Source organism: Saccostrea cucullata, unplaced genomic scaffold, assembly GCF_032062105.1.
Source record: "Saccostrea cucullata isolate Sc308-1 unplaced genomic scaffold, CSIRO_AGI_Scuc_v1 ctg5499, whole genome shotgun sequence".
NCBI lineage: Eukaryota > Metazoa > Mollusca > Bivalvia > Ostreida > Ostreidae > Saccostrea > Saccostrea cuccullata.
In genome coordinates this window covers 1-21,967 of record NW_026938353.1, presented here as the reverse complement: position 1 = coordinate 21,967, position 21,967 = coordinate 1, and the positions used below count along the sequence as shown (strand labels likewise).

At 32.7% G+C, this 21,967-nt stretch overlaps 2 protein-coding genes across 2 annotated transcripts; one reads left to right on the top strand and one right to left on the bottom strand.

Annotated features, from left to right (window-relative positions):
* Window positions 1-3,480: 3,480 nt before the first annotated feature.
* Window positions 3,481-7,319, bottom strand: LOC134250023 (neuronal acetylcholine receptor subunit alpha-6-like). Its single transcript, XM_062732361.1, has 5 exons — window positions 7,310-7,319; window positions 6,581-6,849; window positions 3,877-4,127; window positions 3,615-3,681; window positions 3,481-3,489 (listed from the first exon to the last, which is right to left on the bottom strand). Exons 1-5 carry the CDS (start codon window positions 7,317-7,319, stop codon window positions 3,481-3,483), a joined length of 606 nt encoding a protein of 201 aa, XP_062588345.1.
* Window positions 7,320-10,206: 2,887 nt separating this feature from the next.
* On the top strand, window positions 10,207-11,448 carry LOC134250031 (uncharacterized). The gene is made up of 2 exons (XM_062732368.1): window positions 10,207-10,303; window positions 10,847-11,448. Exons 1-2 carry the CDS (start codon window positions 10,207-10,209, stop codon window positions 11,446-11,448), a joined length of 699 nt encoding a protein of 232 aa, XP_062588352.1.
* Window positions 11,449-21,967: the final 10,519 nt, after the last annotated feature.

Below are 21,967 nucleotides of genomic sequence, written 5' to 3'. Positions count from 1 at the left end.
TTTTTTCCTTTGATCGAGAAAAAATTGAACGGCAAACGTTTTCATCAATGCGACGTTCTCCGTCCAATTTTTTTCTTTAATACCTTGATCAAAGAAAAAAAATATTACATTCATTTCTTAATTCTAGAGATAGAATGACCCAAAAGGAGAAAAAGTCTATTGCAGGTGATACATCGCTCCACGTGGTTTCGAATTCGTATTCTTCTTCTTCCATGTTTTCCTTGTCTTGATCTCGCTTCCTCTCTGTTCCTTTAACATCCATTTTTTTGTATTTGAGTTTTCAAACAGTTTTTTCATAAGTGCGAAAATATCAAAGTCAAAAGGTCAAAGTTGTTGGTACTCAAGGTTGGTACTGTGAAAGGTCTTTCCACAAAGAATACATATTTGAAGTATAAAAGTCCTGGCATCTACTGTTCAAAAGAAATGACCAAAAGGAAAATTAAGAATTTTTGTGTAATAGTGGGTCAACCTCCAAAGTCAAATTCGGATGTACCTGAAGAAAGGTCTTGTCACAAGGAATAAACAAGTGAAATATGAAAGTCATAGTTCCACTTAATCAAAAGTTATGCATGGGCAAGGTTAAAGTGTTTCGGACAAACAGACAGACAACAGACAGACGGACGGACAAGATAAAAACTATATACCCCTGAAACTTTGTTCACAGGGCATAAATATTTTCTTAATAAACATAAATATTGCATAAACTGCGAAATTAGAAGAGGTATTGTTAGAAAATACTTCGTAATTGGTCGTAATTGACATTTGCGGAATAGCGTACAGTGGACAACGGACTTCAGACTTCGGACTTTAAATAAGTGGAAGCATCTCAAGGTGTAAAATTTATAAATCACAATTACGTTTGAATTAATAATGCAATAGCATTTGATATTATGGTTGTTAATAAACAACATACTTCTGCGACATTTATTAATTAATAGGAAATAAGGAACACTTTGATTACATTATGTTTCAGTCAGTTTCTTTGCAATCAGAACTCGCATCGAAAATGTGTTTTTATTTTCTCTCTTACTTTATTTAATCATTTTTTATACGAATTTTATTATTAAATATCTCACTTTCAAGATTTTTTAGTTTTACAAATTGTTTCTATATGCCAGTTTTACCCCCCCCCCCCTTCTGAAAAAAGAGAAAAGGATGTGCCCTAATGTTCAAATGTAAATCGAATTTGAAATAAATAAAGAGTGATGTACATTTGACTTAGCTGGAAACATGATGCAGATTCCTGATCTACTCAGCTTTCTCAGATTCATACCAATTTCAATTACCTGGTTCCAACCATTTCAATAAACAAGGCTTATATACAGACTTAGTATCAGAACTCAAACTCTAATGTAGCTAAATAAAATTAGGGTACATTACGTTAATTAAAAAGCCAGTTGATCCCAATCTCTCACAAGCACACACTTTTTGGTACAGTACTTGTATAGGCAGTGAAATTATCTTTATATGCAAATGTATCTAAAAGATGGAAATTAATATACACACACCCTTTCGTAAATACACCCACCTCCCTGAGAATGAAATTTTCGAGTTTAGAATATTTTCATTTTTCGGTTTGTCAAAAAAAAATTCAGGGAAGTTGTAACCCCCCCCCCCCAAAAAAAAAAAAAAAATTCAAAATCGATAGTGTCTCTTCAGTACATATTTTATATATCTAACGACTATATGTTAACTAACTTTAATTCGCAAAGACTTTATTTCGCGATTTAACAGCGTTTACCTAGTTAACGACGATCAATTTTCCCGATCAAGCCGATTTTGGATCTGTTATTAATTAACAAAGAGACTGGTTCACGGCAAGAAATATTCGCGATAAGATTCTCGTGAATTTCCCGAAAATTTCTCACAAGCGAATAAAAGTTGGTTTACAGTAAATGGCAATTTTAAGCTTTTAGAACTTTTAACATTTCTTTTATTCAATATTTAACAATAACGTAAAAACAAACAAACAGAAAAAAACATTCTTTTTCTTGGAGAGACAGCTTATACTTATTGTCATTAAACTTGGTTTCTTCATATTGTCCACTATGTTTAAAATAGGATCATTTAGTTTAAGTTTTATACAGTAAAATGTTAAATTAAGTTTTGAAAAAAGTCATACTTTTATACAGTAAAATGTTAAATTATGTTTTGACAAAAGTCATGCTTTCTACTCAGTTCATTTTCTAACGACAAATGGTCCAGCAAATGGGAATTGAAAAGTATAATGCAAGTAATATATATATGACCCAAGTTTGTGCGTGCAGGGCATAAGACATCCCTTATTTAATAAGGTTTATTTACAGCGTATCACATTGATCAGTTTGCAAATTAGAAAGAAATTAAATGTGAAGTTGAAATATAACTTCTGTACAATTCATTTTCTGAGATAGTAGTTGTTTGTAGTAAACTGTTCATATTTGAAACTATTCAATTTAATAATGCATACAAAAATATAAGTTATTTCGAGACAGTTTAATGTTCACGAATGAATTCTTTGCAAACTTTCTAATTAAACCAATCAAAATATGAATTTTAAAATTCTTCTATTTAATTTTTTCATAGCTATCAGAGGCTTATACATTTTTAGATGATTGTTATAAATTTACATTTTTCAATTTTTTAAACCGCTCCCTTACAAAAGTCTGCCTTTAAATGTCTGAAGTCCGAAGTCCGCTGTTCGCTGTACGCCATTTCGCAAATGTCCATTAAGCTGATTTCCTTAATTTAGGCCTAAAGTTCATCACATACAATGGATTTGAAATTTCACAACAGATGAGCAGGTATTGGATTATTTTTTTTTCTATATGGATTACCTGCAGCGGTCATTTAAGTCAACTACCCGTACCCTTTTTAGCGACCTTTCTCTGCTAAAGTGCAAATGCACACAGTTCAAATTTCTGAGGTGGTTGACTTTCCTAGCAATATATACTTACTGAATGAATTTTAATTTTACACCTTTTAATTTGATACATTAGAATAATTCTAAAGAGAACCTTCTTTAATGTTTTACTATTTTAGAATCACATTGGATGATTACATTTTTTTTATACTATTCTACACTGGATATAGCTCCTAGTGTATCTAGAGGGTACATTCAATATAACTCATTGATGCTCACATCGGCATACAAAAATATTCATCATCACTATTATTTAAATTCAATCTGAAGAAGCAAAAGAAAAAATAATAGTCGTGATAACAAATTCTAGAGATAGAAAAACCCAAAAGGAGAAAAAGTCTATTGCAGATGAAACATCGCTCCACGTGGTTTCGAAATCGTACTCCTCTTCTCCCATGTTTTCCTTATCTTGTTCTCGCGCCCTCTCTATTCCTTTGACATCAATTTTTTGTATTTTAGTTTTCAAACAGCTTGAACACTTTCCAGAGAAGCATCCTAATTCTGAACCGTTGGGGGATTCACATCGGAGACGTCTTTCTGTTCGTACTAAGAAAATATATGCTCTTCCTATTTGCCTTTCAGAGGACCTGTGATGTAATCGAAGTTGCAAAGAAGTAATCATGAGAATTAAAACAGAAATTATTAGCTGTATTATCAAATACATGCTTAAAATGGAAACGCTGTCCGAATTTATAGGCAGTTCCCCACCAACCATAGTTAGGAAGACAGCAAACGTAAGAAATATGGTTACAGCAAAACCCATCTTTTCACCAGCATCGGAGGGGATTATAAACACAAAGAGATTCAAAATGTTTAGGAGTATGATAGGAAGAATCAAATTTAAAACGTAATACAAAGATTTCCTACGAAGATTTATAACGAACGTTACATCTGTCTTGGAACTTTGTAAGTTAGTTGTCGCATCCGTTGACGTTATTTCCCAGACGCTGTTTGGTACAAATTCATTAAATCCAACCTTAGCAGCAGATACTGTCAGATTTATTTCCCATCTTGTGTAACTCCAGGTTTTGAAGATAATATTGCACGTCTGCTTATCGAAAGGATAATGGGAAATATCGATGTCGCATATGGACTCAAATACCATATGAGGGTACCATTGGACAGTGCCATCATAGTTCACAAACACATAGTAGAATTTTCCGCCGAGGGGCTTGAATTCAGTGAACCCGTTCTTCAGAACCAGGTCAGGTATCCAGAGGTCGTTCTACAAGAGGCAAAGAATCTTTGTTCATAAAATGGGAGTTTAATATAAAAAAATAATTTGATTTTTTCAGAACTGTTCGAAATGGAAAAAAATATTCAAAACACCCTTTTTTCGTATAATGAACAAATAATAGGACTCATACATTGTCGACAAGACACAATTGTAACATTGCATATATCATTTTTCATGAAAAAGACGTCAAAGCCAAAAATATCATCTAAAGAGGTAGCTACATGAATGTATTGTAATGTAAAATTTTCTTGTACTATAAACAATATAAATATATTTACTATTTACTATTATAAAGAGTAAAAAAAAAACAGTAGAGAAATGAGGGTTCTGCCTGCTTTGTTTCTTGGTACAAACAAGTTAAAGGTGAAATTTTGCACTTAAAAAAAAGCAACACCAATCAACCAAATCAGTTTCGTATTTTGATGTTTAACTGACTTAATAGACGATACTGAACAAGTAATTAACAAGTATAATTAAACTGTGTGACAATTAAACGGGTTTGTTCTAGCTTTTTTATTATGAACATCCCTTCTAATATACCACTGTATACATGACTGTACTAATATTTCTACATCATCTGCACGTGGTGTGTATGTCATACGATAAGTATTTTAACCGAGGCATTCTACTAATTAATATGTAAAAAGGATTTTAACAACCCCCTTTAAAGCAGTGTTGGGGTAAATTACAATTACTTTAACCTTTGTTTCATTAAAATTGCAAATAAATTTCTGGCTTTCTAAGATAAGAAATTAATTAAATACAATAACTTTTCAAAATTTAATTAAATTACAAATTCCATTTTCATTTTTTTTTTGAAAATTTTTATAATCCTTGTTAATGAATATACAGAACTTTATTCATTTGTATATAAATTCAGCCTTTGCACAAAAATACAAGAAATGATATGCTATAAGCATTGTATATCTTTATGATTTCATTTATAACTTTTATTTATAAAACATTAGAGAACAATCTGAGATTATTTTGACGCAGTTTTTTCCACACAAACATACATGTACACAAAAAAATTGCATGGCTTATAATATTTGATTAAAAGTGGTTTTAATAGAGTAAATAAGTCGCAACTGTTACCCCTCAAATTAAATATTTCCTAACCGGAACATCCCAAATTGCCATTTATGTTGAACATTTTGAACATAAATAATACTTGTACAGAACATAACTTTGTCGGATACATTTAATTTCATTCATAAAAATCTGTTTGAATGTTAATTGAGAGTTGTTCTTTTCTAACGCTAGCGGGGCATTTTTAATTGAAATAATTTTCAGTGGCTTTGTCTTCAAAATCATGGAATGAATACCTCATTAGAGAAGTGAATTGATTTGTTTTGATTGCGGTTTAGATTATTATTATGATATTATCAAACCCATAATGTATTTGCTTGTAAACAATTAATTAAGATTTTGTATAATTGGAGGATTATTGAGATGTTTTTCAGTAAAATTGGGAAGTAGTGGTGACAATTTTTCATGAATGTGTTTCATTTTAATTAAATGAATGTATTTGAAAACATAATTGAAATTACACATGGCATTTTTTCAGTGTAATTAATTAAATAACTATTACCAGTATTTGAAATTAAAATGTTCAAATTACTTCCAATTACTTAAAAAATGTAATTAATTGCAACCAGTTAGTTGCTTTTTCAGTTACCCCATCCATGCTTTGAAGTAAGCTTTTTGCAAATATATAGATAGCCATTATTGTATATATGTTACCTGGTGATCTCCCATCTTCTAAATGTACATTCAGCAATTGTGATATTAGGTGCTCAATAAGTCTATGTACGTTTGTCTGGGATCTCCCTAGTAGTTAAGGTAGTTTATTTGTAATTGGTTGTAATTTTCGTCATTAATAAATGACAATATTCATCAAACAATGTCTTGTAGTGTTTTAAGGAAGTAAAAATTAACAAAGCTGCAGGACCAAATGGGAACTGGTTTTCACGCATTCTTTACAATACAGGCATTTGTCTAGCATAAGATAAATGGAGGGCATAAATATTATAATGTTATAATGACATTGTCCCTAAATAAAACAAATTCTTAGTTTCTAATTTGTTCGAGATAATTCATACCATTTTTTAGGTCATTCCTTATAAACTTAATAAGACTACAGACCACTCCGTCTTCCTGACCGATACAAATTGGGTTCGCGGCGAGTGTGACTGGTCACAGGGGATGTTTTCTCCTACTTGGCACCTGATCCTGGTGTTTCGAGGGGTCCGTGGTTTTGTCCAGTTTTGTGTAGCATTTTTTCTTAGAATGATTACTGTTCATTATCTTCCCCTTTCACAAATACTTGTACTGATAGGTTTATAAGTGCATGTAAATCCAATTGAACACTGAGGCATGCAGCAATGAATTTTTGAACCTGGTAATAAAATGTTATTTGATTTCAGGAAAAAAAACCAAACCTGATTAAACTGAATCCAATAAATCCCGGTGTTTACAGAACTCCAGGTTAGGATTTCATCTTTCCACTTGACATAAAGGTAGGCTGTGGTCACCATCTTCTGATTTACAGCACTGACGTCATTTATACTGGAAATCCATAGACTCATCTCCATTTGTAAGGATTGTCCTTGATTTTTGATCGGACGGGTCTTACTAGAATAATTAGCAAGAAGAGAATCTCTCAAAGTATTGTGTTCTTCTATGGTGTACGAAAGATGGGTACATCTTGCTATCCAAACAGTCATGAAAATTACCATCAGATGTTTCCAAATCATTTTTGTTGTTATAAGAAATGACATGGATAGCTAATGTACTATACATGGTTAGCTACTGTACGTAATATATATAAAGTATTACGTAGAGTTAATCCATGTAAATGCCTAAGAGTACAAAATTGTTTTCGATTGGAAGGTTTTAAATATATCTCATGATAAAATCGTTATTAAATTGTTAAATTTAGAGAAATAAACTTTGATGAATGATTTTGGTGAATATGACAAACAGGAATTGGATCTTTCTTAGAAAACCCCCAAACAATAAAAACATGTGAACAGACATGACAGACAGACATCCGGAAAAAAGATCAATTGCTTAGGAGGAGTAAACATCTACTGTTGACCGACCTCACCCGCTGTGAGCTCTTCTTTTAGATTTTCTGATGGATCCAGGTTTCTTCCTCAGATACCTACCTTGAGTCATCATTCTGATAGATAAAAATAATAGTCAAAATATTTCGCTACTGTATTCAGGGAAATCGTCGTCCCGTTTTACTGTTGCTCCATTCAGACAGCGCACAAGTAGGCAAATTATATACGGGTTGAATTTATGGAAGACAAAATGATTTCTTGAACAGAACTCGTTTACAGTAAATTAAAAATGGAAAAAATTGCTTGCAAGTGTAAAAGGGCTAAAATAACCCTGTAAACAGTTTAATCACTATATATTTTTTTAAAATGCTGACTTTGTAGTAGTCTGTCTCAATTTCAAAATTGTTCATTTTCAGGGCATGCAGTTGCGAGACATTAGCACTATATGCAGGTGCATCTTCGCTAGCGAAGTGTCCAAAACGAATCGGACACTTGGCTAGCGAAGATGCGCAGGTGATAGTTGAATATAATTATGTGAATAAGGAAAGTTGACGATAAAAAAGTTGAAGTAATATCGTTTGTCATACACTTTAGTTGTCGACGCTTATTGTCCATAGTCAGTAAATCTCCCAAATATGAAACAGATGTGACAGACTCTGTAGTGTCTTTTTTCAAGTTCACTGGGGTTTATCAAGTCGACATATAAATGAAATATTTACATTTCCAATGTCTTTGTCCGAGATAAAATTACAAATTGTAAATGTATTTTATTTTCCCATCAATGTATTGATGCGGTTCCAAATAGACCTCGTGCAGGGCGGAACAAACAGCTAGACAGAAGCAGGGCTTGGAGCACGTGGATTGGCGGAATCAAAGCATGTAAATACAGCTCAACAAACTTTTTAAGCTCACATGGTTTTTCGCACAAATTAAGGTCACATTGTTGTAATAAACATTACTATTTTCGAACTGCAGTGCAATGTCATAACCCTTCGTTTTATTACATATATAATGTCAAGCGTAAATGTCTTTTAAAATTATAATCTTAAGTTTCCAAAGTGGATGATTTAAAGGAAAATGTATAAGTAAATGGTAGGGTGTTTCGACTATACGATTCTACAATGGGTTTTTACAAATTGTATAAATTCGAACTTTCCTTAATCCCATGTCGTTGAAATCTTCAAATTTTCTTCTTAAAGGTGAGTATTTTTTTAAAAGCTTTGCTCATTTACCATACTCCTCTTGGTTTCGTCGAAATACAGCGCCAAAAAGGGATAATAATGCAAAAGGAAACCACGCTAAAGGGTAAGATAATTAAGTACTGTTTAATTTTTTTAAATAGTAAATTCCTTGTATGAAATGGAAAAGCCTTCTGCATTTACGGTTTGAAACGTTAAATAAAATTTTACAGTGCGATTAATCTTTCATGATTCTAGATTTTAGAAATTGCGCTTAAAAATCCCATCTTATTAATATAGAAAGCAGTCAAACAGATGAAAATACTATTACCATCCCGAGTTAAAGAGTCAAAATGTACAGAAAATACAAGTTACAGTAGCTGTACTGTACCCATGTCTACGTTTCTGCAAGAGCTATTGCTTTCAAAAGAACGGATAAAAAGACAGTTGCAATTGGCAAGAAGATACAAAAATTCAATTGAAAATAGTTGTTTTTTTTCAGCCATGAATATATCAAAGTTCTACCGATTGATTTGTGTGAATTATGTTTCAGTAAATGAAATAAAACTCAAATTATGTTAAGACTACTTTTAAAATGTATTGTGTTGTCTCGATACACAATATTATATTATAACAATATGACCTTAATTTGTGCGAAAAACCATGTGAGCTTAAAACGTTTGTTGAGCTGTATAAGGAATAACTGTCAGATTGTTCAATTTCATGACGATGATCAATCGATTGGCTTGCGTGATATGGTTATGCATAAACGCCTTCGGCGTTTATGCAAATTATCACGCAACCCAATCGATTGATCACATAATGAATTCGAAAAATAAGACAGTTATTCCTTAAGTAACTATTGCTAAATGCTAAAAGGGCGTCGATATATCTGAATGTGGATTTGAAGACTACAGCGTGTGTTTTCTTCTTCCCATGTAGAATTTTTCTATGCATTCTGCTTCATAGGAATAAGTTGGGAGACAAAAGTAAGTCAATAAAGGAGCACAATTAATTCCCATTGAAATTTTAAATGTTTATGGAAGACTTGGTCTTCAAAGACTACATAAGTGTTGACAAGGGGGAACTTAAGCATGCTTTTAATATCAATTTTAATATGTTCAACATAATAACTTGGAATTTTTGCGGGCTTAAAAGTACTGAACTTTATCTCTTTACACACTTAATTCATTCAACTTAAAATTATGAAAATGAGATTAACTCCTCTATCAAACTAGTCCAATTAAGAGCTCTAACTAAAGGCTTGTTCTTTGTATAAAGTTTAAAATGCATTTTCAATCTGCGTGTTGCAAGTGTTGTACTTCAGTTATAGAACCCCCTCCTATATCTAAGTATCGCTGCTATGTTTTAACATAGGATAGTAACAGACAGGTAGATAATAGACAGTAGTCACATGATCTAAGTAAGTAACATGACATGATTGAAAACAAAAAGATTAGCGCAAAAACACAGGTAAAAATCAGGTAGGATATTCCTTAAGAATGATTTTACTATAATTTTGTATGATGCCAACAAATCAGATTTTGCTTTTATATGTATTCAATCATCATTGGAATAAAATATAACATTTTTGCATTTTTAATTGATTTTCAGAGCTGCAAATCTTTTGCTTTTTCAAAATCAGGATAAATTACACCAATTCTTTTTATTCATATTAACTCAACACAAGAAAATATTATAAATTTTCCCATTCTGATTCAGAATACTTAATCTGGAATATTTTGCTTTATCTTCTATTTCATTTTTCAATAAATATTTTCATAAAGATTTTTGTATACTCAAGAGACAAAACATCAAATGATGGACCCCCGTATTAGTGCCCAGGACGTGATGCAATGTGATCTGTGTGAGACTGCCGTGGTACAGATGCACTGTGATACATGTCTCGTCAATCTTTGTACGTCTTGCGTAGGGAAACATATGATATCTGATGAGTCCAAGGATCATAAAGTCATTAAATTTCAGTCCAAGAAATCTACATCTCTCTACCCTGGGTGTAAATCTCATAACAAAGAGAGATGTGAAATGTACTGTAAACAATGTGACATTCCTGTCTGCAAAATTTGCATTGCATCTGATCAACATCTTGGTCATAAGTGTTAAGCAATTTTGCAAATTCTGGATGAAAAAAAAAATATTAATTAAAGAACATACTGAACTGAAAGATACAATTTATCCAACATACCAGTACATTGCCTCTGATGCACAAAACAGAATGCGCCAATTAGAAAGAGAATACAGAGATCTCTCAAAAGACATAACAAAACATGGAGAGGACTGGCACAGAGAAATTGACAAGCTTGTCAAAAAACTTAAAGCTGAAGCTGATGAGATTAAAAACAAACAGTTACAAACTCTACAGAAACATCTGGATGAAATAAACAAGACATCACTGACATCAAGGATGAAATTGATGCATTTTATGTTACTACATGTATAGATTTTAATGACTTGTCAAAACTATTTGGTGCTAAATTCAACATAGAGAGATACAAAAAGCTTCCACAAAAAATTGTGCCATCTATACCTAAATTTAAAACTGGAAAAAATCATGAAAAAGAACTTCATAAAATGTTTGGAGCTTTAGCACTAAGTTCTCTCACTTCAGCTGAACATTATTACAGTATGAAGATATCGCCAGAAGCTGTATCCTCTCCTCCAGTCAAACAGCTGCTTGATGAACCAGAGGCTGTCACCACCATAGACACTGGGTATAACTTTTACCTTTTCCATGTGGCCTTTCTGACTGAAGAAAAAATCTGGACGAGAGGAGATGACAGCACCATGAAACTCTTCAGCATCAATCAGGGATCGCTACTCAAGTCAATTAGAACCAAGTCAGGGAATATACCATATGACATGACAGTGACAAAAAGTGGAGATCTAGTTTATACTGATTATAATGATGGAACTGTGAACATTATGAAGAATGTGAAAATAGAGGAGGTGATAAGACTGTGGGATTGGATACCTCGCGGTGTCTGTAGTACCTCCTCTGGTGAGCTCCTGGTTATCATGCGCATTGTTGATAAATACACATAAGTTGTCCGTTACTCTGAATACATAGAGAAACAAACCATTCAGTTTGCTGATAAAGGTAAACCCCTCTATTCGTCTAGTTTTATAGTGACAGATACAGATAATTGAGAACAAGAATCTGGATATCTGTGTGTCTGACAATGGGGCTAATGCAGTAGTGGTGGTCAATCAGGCTGTGAAACTGATGTTTAAGTACATTGGGCATACCCCTGCTCCAAAGAACCAACCTTTTAATTTCCGAGGAATCACCACTGACAGTCAAAGCCACATCCTTACAACTGATCAAAACAATGAATGTGTCCACATCATAGATCAAGTTAAGAAAATAAAATACCTGCAATAACGCTGTTGTATTTTATAGCTTTGTATGACTTAAGCAGTACATATAGGCATCGGAAGCAAATTGAAAGTGGGGGAGGGGGCTTAACCAACAAAAAAGTTTTGTTTTGTTTGGCTTTTAGATGAATGTCCAGGAATACTAAAGGTTGTGCTAAAATTTGAGAAGAACTTTTCCACAAACCTCTCCTGAAAATTGCATGCTTCTCCCTTTTATTTTTCCCTGTTATCATATAATGTTCCCACTATGGGAAACTCCCATTTTTCAATAAACAAAATAAAAATTCTCAGAAGCATTGTTTTTTTTACATTTAAATGATAGACAGGCATCCCTGGTTTATTATCTTTTTTTTATTTAGTTGCAGAACTGCACATCTATGTCTGGGAAACTTTAGACAGGTGAGGCCTTGCTACAGATCGATCCATTCATTTAAAAACCTTCGATTTCACCTCCGATTTTTTGTTGCTTACCTTTCAGGTATTATTTCTTGTAGTTTATGGGTTTTTCTTTCATGCTCGTAGAATGGTATCCGATAATTCATCATACATTTTAATCCAATTATTGATATGTTATTAACCCTTAAATGGTCCGAAACATTTAGTTTGTCGGTTTTTTATTTTAAAAAATAATTCCATTTTTACGTGCACTTCCTCAACGGTCCTTCTTAAACAGTTGAAAGGTAAATAAACATTTAGGAATAGGATATAAATGTATAGTTAATTATCTGGGGAAAACATAAATCTAAGAAGTAAAACCTAAAGTGAGTGACCAAAAAATCGGCGGTGTAAATGGAATTTAGGTTTATACAACGCATGGATCTGTCGCTCTCTGTTTCATCTGTTCGAAATCTCTCAAGCACGGAGCTACAGTTCTACAAATATTTTTTTTCTGACAATGGAGACATGGTTTTCCAGCCCCTAAATAATTATATACACGTGTACTAGTTTAGGGTATTATTATACTATAATCAGGCAGTCATTTATATGTTTATTAGCTTATAATTGTTCTCATATTTGACTGAATTTAATGGACGTTGTATGTTATGCCCTGTTCACACGGAGATTTTAATTCGCATTAAATTAATGCGAAGTAAACTAATGCGAATTAAAATAATGCGAATTAAATTGCGTTCACACGACAGCTAATTCGAAGTAAACTAATGCGAATTAAAATTTTACTTCTGCAGCCCGGCGTCAGCACGGCTATTATGACGTCATTTGCAGATCACGTCACCTTATGCAGAAGCAGATCCATTTGACATAATATGGCAAAGTGTCTGTATGCACATTTTGATGATTAACAAAATTTCCTTAGTTTTTCACTCAAAAATAGCACAAGTACCTATAGCTAACCACCGACAAGTGGCATTTGACTAAATTTTGCCATTACGCATTCATCAGAATTTAATTCGAATTAGCTTCGCTTAGCGTTCACACGGAGCTAATGCGAAGTAATTTAATGCGCAGTAAACTAATTCGAATTAAACTAATTCGCATTAAATTCTCCGTGTGAACGCTAAGCGAAGCTAATTCGCAGTAAACTTACGTTTAATTCGAATTAAACTCTCCGTGTGAACAGGGCATTATATGATACTGTAAAATCGCATATTTTCATGGGATCAATTTTTTTAGGTTTGAGGAAAAAAATGTAAGTTTGTGGGGATTTGATTTTGTGGTTTGTGAATGTCAAATAGTCTTGCATATGCAACTTTACATTTACATTTCATGGTGGTCATATATTTGTGTGTCTTTCCATACCTTGTAAACAACAAAAATTAACCCCCACGAAAATAAGTAATTTCACAGTAGTAGGTTGCACAACAGCATTAAATTCTGCTATATATTCTGAACAAATTTGAGTACATGAAATAAATTAATATTAATCTTCTGAGAAGTTTCCTTTTCAGATCTTGTAAAACAATTCTTTATAAAGATTTTAGTACCAAAAATATATAGCCATCCAGAAAGGCACTCAAGTTTGTTTCGGTCGAAGTCGAGCATGACTACTTAAAAATCAAGTCCAAGGCCTAATCACTCCCTACTCAAATACAGTATATAGAAAAATCAGCACGCCTTGAATTTTAATAAATCTGGTCAATACAGGAAGTTAACAAGATGTTTTTCATCTCATGAAAAATTCCAGCTCCAGTCTCGTGACAAAATGCCCGAATAGGAAGTGGAGATTCAGGAATTATTTTGCGTCAGCCATGATTTGACGTGAAATCTAGTGAAATAGATCTACTGTTATGACACCTTCGTTTAAGCTTGATAAGTGAATTAATACAGGCTAGAAGAAAGCCATGAGGGTGGATATAGTGATTAATTCGAAAATCTATACAGATTTTCTCCAGGTTTTTCCTGAAGATATTTACCTTGCTTCATTATTTCTCCTATCCTTATAATGTGAGACCAGTGCTGTGGTAACGTGTAATATAAAATAAATCTTTGATAATTCTCAAATTCCATAAAAAATACAATTTAGAACTTGTAAAATAGAAACCAAAAAATAAAATTTCCAATCAAAAGGAAGACAGTAACTCTTACATAAAGAATGTGATAAAATGAATGAAACATGTGGAGATAACGAACAGTACTCAAGATCACAAATAAAGAATACAAAACAGGAGCAGAGCAAACATGGACCTCCAAAACATTGGAGGTGGGATCAGGTGCCATTAAGGAATGAGCTTCCCCTGCAGACCGGTCACACCCGCCGTGTGCTCCTTGTCATGATCGGGAAATAACGGGAAAATCCATCGTAAATTCAGTGTATAAATAATGGACTAACAATAAGACTAGTATGAAAAACGTCAGTCAGCATACATCGTCGCAAACCACGGCCAAAATGTACGATCCTCTCTATTCTGGCCGTGGTTGAACGAGGAGCTCATCAAAATTTTGACCAATGCGAGTAAAGCATAGTCGGAAGATGAACTTTATCGCGACCTTTCAATATCCAATCGCAGTAAAGGAAATAATTCTTGCACACTGTTGACGTCAGTTGTTGATTTCAATTGCGATGGAAACAAAAGTTGCCACTGACTGAATATGACGTCACAATAGAAAGGCGTAAATATTCAAGATTACGACACTTTTTGTTCAAGCAGCCACGGGTAAGAGAGAGCTATATGCGGACTCCGGACCGTGGCTTGAGACGATGGTCAGCAAATGACTCAATGATGAATTGTATTTGCTAACAATGTCATCGTATCGACCATAGAACTTACTAAATAATGATTTTAAGGGGGGGGACCTATGTCGTTCTACGTCAAATTAGCGTTATGTGACGTCACAATAGCGACGTTTGTTTTTACCTGTTGACTTTTGCAACTGTGAAATAGGCATAACATTGTTGATAATCAATTACGCTTACGATTTACAAAAAGGAAAATTTATTCATCATTAATCACAGCTTTATTTGATTTATGGAGTTTGTTAATATTAGAATTCTCTTCCTTTGGTTGATAATTCATAGCAATTTCTGTTGTGAAAAAATACCTCGATAATATGCTGATATAATGGTGCAAAAAAGAGACAAGATTCAGCAAAGAAAGTGGCTTAAATCAGGGAAATGTTTAATTTTATAATCACCATTTATCGATTTTCTGGAGAAAACTTAGAAAAAAATTGTGCTTGTACAGGTGTATATTTGCTTATTGATTTACATGTATAGTACATGTGGATTTTATTGTATAAAGTCATTCCTAGGTTATAATAGGCATTGGTTGCTGACGGGGAAATGGGGGGGGGGGCAGAATGAATGGAATGTAAAAAAAAAATTATCTATTTAAATTGTTTCTAATCAAAACAAAATACTCGTTTTTTGCAAAATAGTTTTTTATTCGGATGTTTGTCAGTGCTTACTTACCCTTTTTAAGTGCAGAAAGGTCAATATTTATGACACAAGAGTACAAAAATAAAAGGAAACGTCATATTTATCGTTTATTTTATCATAAAGGTATATTTTTTTCTTTGTTGAAATAACGATATGAATCATTTCTTTCAAAAAATATGAATTACAACATTTTCACACAAAGACTTTTTAAGATATTATCTGTTATGCATGTCGGAATTGTAAAAAATACGACAAGAAAAATGGGGTAATACTTACATTGTGCTCCATTATAATTTTTCATGCGAGATGGATTTCAACGAATTTGCCTCCATTTTAAAGAAACAAGTCATATAAATTAAATAAGTGTTGATTTTGAACATGATTTGACATTTTTGGTTCTTTTTAGCGCATATTTGGGGTAGAACAATAATGACTGTAAATAATTTATTTTTAGCATTTCACACTGTTTTTGCACGCACTCCTGTGTAAAAATAAGCATATAAACGTATTGTTTTTAATACCTAAAAATTAAAAGCAAGTGGCCAGGAAAGAAATGTCAAAGTTTTGAAAATTTCACACAAAGACTTTTCGGACATAGGTCCCCCCTTAAACGAGACTGCTAATATTCTTGTTTCATCTTGTTTGTCAATAATTATGTTCCCCAAACGAAGTTGGGAAACATATTGTTTTTACTCTGTTTCTTCTTATTATTTTTCTTCTTCCTGGGTACTTATTTGTCCGCTAATGATCTTGTAAACTGTTCATTTGATGTAAGTAAAATCTTTTTAGGGTAAGTAGACATGTTATGTAGATTTGCGGAATCAAGGTCATTTTGCGCGCACGTGCAACATGTAAAATGACCAATATAATTGATATAGCCGTAACTTTTCTATTTTCTGATGAAATATGTTGAAACTCAGAATATAAGAATATATTAGTATTATAGACAAGAGGACATGGTCAAATTATCATGAACTCACGCGCATGCACGTGTGCTTCACTCTGATTTGATGAAACAAAAATCTCAATATCTTATAGGTTTTTTGACGAAATACTTTGAAATTTAAAACATAGTCATGCATTAAAATATTCTACGATATGATATAAAATAATTTTCATGAAATCACGCGCATGCATGTGCGCTGCAATCTGATTGGCTAAAACTTTAAATGCCTAAAACTCCCTTGGTTTTCAGTCAAACAGGATGGGATTTAGAACATAGGTAGTCTTAATGGACCCCTACAAGAGGGTATGGTCATTATGCACATGCATGCACGTGCAATATGTATAATTACAAACGCACTTGATTTAGCGTATTTTCGAATACTTTTTGATTAAATGCCTTGATATTAAGTACATTAAAATAAATTAATAACATGTAGATACAATGATATGTTCATTCCGCATATGCATGCAAGTGTGCGCACGTGCAATGCAGAAATTTGCTATATACTTGGTATACTTTAGGAAAAACATTGTTTAAGTTTCAGATGCATAGGGTTTAGTTTATTTGATGAAGCTTAGAGGGAATGAGGCATCAAAATGAAGTTTGGGAGCGTTTGGGGAACATCTGTAACGGTTCCCGTTACAATTAGCACTAGTTTACCTTGTTTTAGAAATTCTTCATACATAGAGCATGTTCTTGTGTATCGAATCAACTGAGATACATAAACTCCGTATGCAGGAGAAGAAGGTATATTGCTGCATAAGTAAGGGAAGTTGACGATAGAAAAGTTGAAGTCAAGTTTATCATAGAGCTTGGTTGTTAGATTACCATTAACGTCCTTTTCAAGTAAAATATCTAAATATGATACAGATGTATCAGACTCTGTGGTATCTTTTATCTCAAGCTCACCAGAATATATCGTATCGACATCATAATTGTTAATTGACAATACGTTGTCGATGTATCTAAATGTCGAGTTGAAAGACAGCAAGTGTTTTTTTTCTTTTCACGCATAAGATTTTGGACAGATTCTGCTTCAGATATGTATACAAAAATAGGTCGGCTAATAACGGGGTGCAATTGGTACCCACAGGAATTCCAATAGATTGTTGGAATACCTAGTCGCCAAAATCAACATAGATATTGTCTATCAGAAACTCAAGCATCTTTTCGACTTCAGAGTACTTAAGTGTACAATAAGAATGCTTCTTTATCACATAAACTGTCATAATCTCGAAAAATGACAGCCTTTATTCATGGTCGAATCATTTGCTCTCTGTATGCATTGTTTTCAATGAAAATCATTTTTCTGTAGAATGTATTTATTTTGATTTTTTTTACATCCATACATCAAGGACATTGGTTGGAAAAGATTTAGTCTACTGAAAAGAATCGTAATGTCATCTTACAGTTTGTGAATCAAATTAAACATCAATTTAACAATATATTTCAATTTTTTTCTCTTCTTGATTATGAAATATAAACTATAGAAACAGAAGGATCAGAAAATTTAAAACTATTTCAAATAAAAACAAATTCTGTAAAGTTTCAATACAAAGATTTAAGTATGTAATTAATATATCATGAAATGTCACAGAATACTTGTAATAAAACAGGCCATGATGTTTTCACAATACCATTTAAAAAATATTATAACAACTTAATAATACCTTGAAGAGGACTTATATAGGCAGTGCCTGCTGTCCAGTCCTGTTATGTTCATTCATATTAAAATATTGTTCAAATTAAATTAATTCCTTAATAATATCTGAGAGAATAAAGGTTTCATTGGAAGCTGAGAGACATATTTTAACTGACAAGGCTAATTCAACACTAAAAGCCATAACAACAGCCATATGTGGACATGATACAAAATTCTAGATGAGTATCTTTAAGAACATATTTCTGACTAAAAACAAAATAATGCCCTTTTTATAAGGAATGTAAAATACCAACACCTCATTCAGGTAATACTAGCATTGGCTAATCCAAAAATCTTGATTGAAAACAACTTTTTACACGATATTAAAATGTATTCTTTTTTGTAACAAAAACTAAAACATGATTGTGTAAGCAGTTTAAAAATGATTATTGCAACATAAAATATGGGTGCAGCACATCTGTGTTTAACAGTTAAATATATTTTTAAAAATCAAGAGACACAATGTTCCTTTTTTGTAATTCCTATCAGGATTTTTCTATTTGAATTAATTTTGTTTTCAATGAGATAAGTTTCTTACATCTTCTCACAAAAATTATTTAAAATTCTATTTTGATTATAGAATAGGAAAAGATATTTTTATTTTTAAGAGGAAAGTTTTAGATGTTAATTTCAGTTCAGAGTTGATCTGAAAAGAAAAGCCTATGCAGGGAAAATGTAGTCAGGCAAATGTCATTCTAAGTAAAATAAACAAGCTCAGCTTGAATGTCTCCAACTATAAATATAACACATCGTAATGTCAGTATGTGATTTCAAATATAACACAAAATGAAGAGAGTTTTAATACATATACAACATAGAACTTTAAAATACAAATATGGCTTATTTTGTGACCTCACATTTTCCCCAATATACCCTTCTTTGTTTTGAATTTAGATTTTTTTTTTTGAAAACTTATTAAAGAAAAACATTACTGGCACCAGTTACATTGTACAAAATGAATTATGATTCTACAAATGAGGAATGAAGATTATTTTGACTAGGGTTTGGCACATAACATAACTAGAAAGACATGACCAAATTTTCACAACACCTAATGACACTAACAATATAGAATATGACAAAAGCTCTTAAGTTCTCTGATAATAGAACATGAATGACAGGTTTACTTATCTATGATTAATCTACAACATTAAGAGATATAATTACGTAAGGCCCCCAAAGGCAAAATTCTTAAAAATACATTTTTGTGAAATGTCTAATATTTCTCATGTAAAACATGTATAACAATGTTCTAGAAGTTTGTTCAAAGAAATATAAGTTGTACATGTTGAAATTACCAAGTAAAGTTATTGAAGCAAATTATACCAAAACAGTCACAATTCATAACATCTAAGGAGATCAAATCTCAATATATTCAAAGACTCTTCTTATGAAAGACTTTTTTCTTCTTCATGTTTCTTTTACATAACAAAGGGAAATAACTACTGAGGTATACAGTACATAATTCTTGCGTTTTTCAAAGTAATGTTCCAGATTCCTATTGCACCTCTATACTATGACTAATGTCATTTACAAATGTTTGTACATGTACATTTCATTATTGCATCCACCTGGCATCCATCTGAGTCTACACAGCTACTTTCACACAGTACTTTTGCTCTCAGACTAGACTTTTTTGAAGCCAGATCTTATTCAATAAAACCTTTTTTAGCACATTTCTTCATTATGGCACCCTGGCTTCTTTATAGCACATATATCATCAATTCGATGATCGGGAGGCCCGGGTTCGATTCATGTGCATACCTAAGACGTAAACAAAGGTAGTGACTGTTCCTTCGCCAAGCGCTCGGCACTAGAAGTGAAAGTCAGCTCTTTCGGATATGACCTTAAAAACGTAGGTCCCGTGTCACGGTAGGCGCTGGCACGATAAAGAACCCTCACTGCTCAGTGGCCCTGAGTGCCGAGTATAGGTCTAAATTTGTTTTCCATATGAGTGAAAAATTCTGAAAACATTATACAATCTTCACTGATAGCAATGTCTCCACTGGGCATGTGCACCAACTTGACACTCTCCCTGCAAATGCCTTCAGGAAGGGACATAATAGCAATGTCATTGTTGACTGCAAATGCCTGGAACATAAAAACCAGTTAAGTTTCCTTCACTGTACATTTTTTTAGGAAACATCTATTCAGTGAAAACAATAATGAACAAGTTAGAAAACTAAGGAGTTTCTATCTAAATTGTATTATATTTTTTAATTGATAGGCCATTTTTGATGACTCTAATTAATTATTCCGCCACTTACGAGTTTATCTTTGATTCTGAGGATTAGATCCACCACTTCAACTTCCTCTTTGTCCTGTATCCAGTCAACCAGATTCTGTCAAATGATTCTATACATGTATAATCATTAGGTCTTTCCACCTTTCTGTGGAAAGACCTCTTGAAATGCTTATGTTTATTATTAGGTCTTTCCACCTTTCTGTGGAAAGACCTCTTGAAATGCTTATGTTTATTATTCTTTTTCTTCCCTTAACTTTTGAAACCGCAAGACTTATCAAAAAACTTATTAGTTCATGATATTGGATATTTAAAGTTATTCTGAAAAATGACCCAAGAAGTTTGATCTTTGATCCCTTTCGAAATTATTGCCCCTTTCATAGTAAAGCTTGTTATCGCTACTCCTCCGAAACCATAAAATGTAGAGGTATGAAATCTTTAGCAGTGTCTTGGACTAATCAAGAGGACTCTTCACTCTAACATTGCAGAAGGATTTCTAAACCCCTTCAATGAGTTATTGCCCCTGAAACTTTTTGAATTTTACAAATAATTAAAAATTTTCAAAGCAACAAGTCGTAGAGACATAGGACCAACTGCATAAGATTCATTGACCTTTGACCTTAAAACTCATGTAAAGGTCAAAGGTCAAGGTCATTCAAGAAATGAGAAATTTAGCTCTTTTTATATCTCTTTTGTCTTTCAAGATATACTCAATGTCTATGCATCATTGATATGCACTCTTAAAACTATTTCAAAGATTTCATTCTTGTCCCCAAAGATTGACCCTTTTAAAAGTTATTGCCCCTTGTGCGAAAAACCTTGTTATCACTACTCCTCCCAAACTATAGACCGTAGAGACACCAAACCTTCACTAATGTATTAAGGGTCTTTAGGCCTAACTTCACTGTATAAATGCGAAAGGATCTGATGACCCCTTTAATGAGTTATTGCCCTTTAACTTCTTTGTGCTTAATATAAAACCTTATAACTTGTAAACTATAAGTCGTAGAAGCATGGGGTCAATTGCATTATGACCTTTGACCTTGAATATTTTCTCAAGGTCAAAGGTCAAGGTCATTTCAATTTTTTTTTAATTTTCATTTTTTCTATCATTTAGGACATTTTTGGTCTCTTATTCATAAAATCTAATTTTAGGGAGTCACGTATAAAATAAAATTGAAAAATTCAAAGAAGGTGGAAAGACCTCTTATTGTTCTGTGAACAATAAGTCTCCTAGTTATTATTAGGTCTTTCCACCTTTCTGTGGAAAGACCTCTTGAAATGCTTATGTTTATTATTAGGGCTTTCCACCTTTCTGTGGAAAGACCTCTTGAAATGCTTATGTTTATTATTATTTTTCTTCCCGGACTTTTGAAACCGCAAGACTTATCGAAAAACTTTATAGTTCATGATATTGGATATTAAAAGTTATTCCGAAAAACGACCCCCCGTGTTTGAACT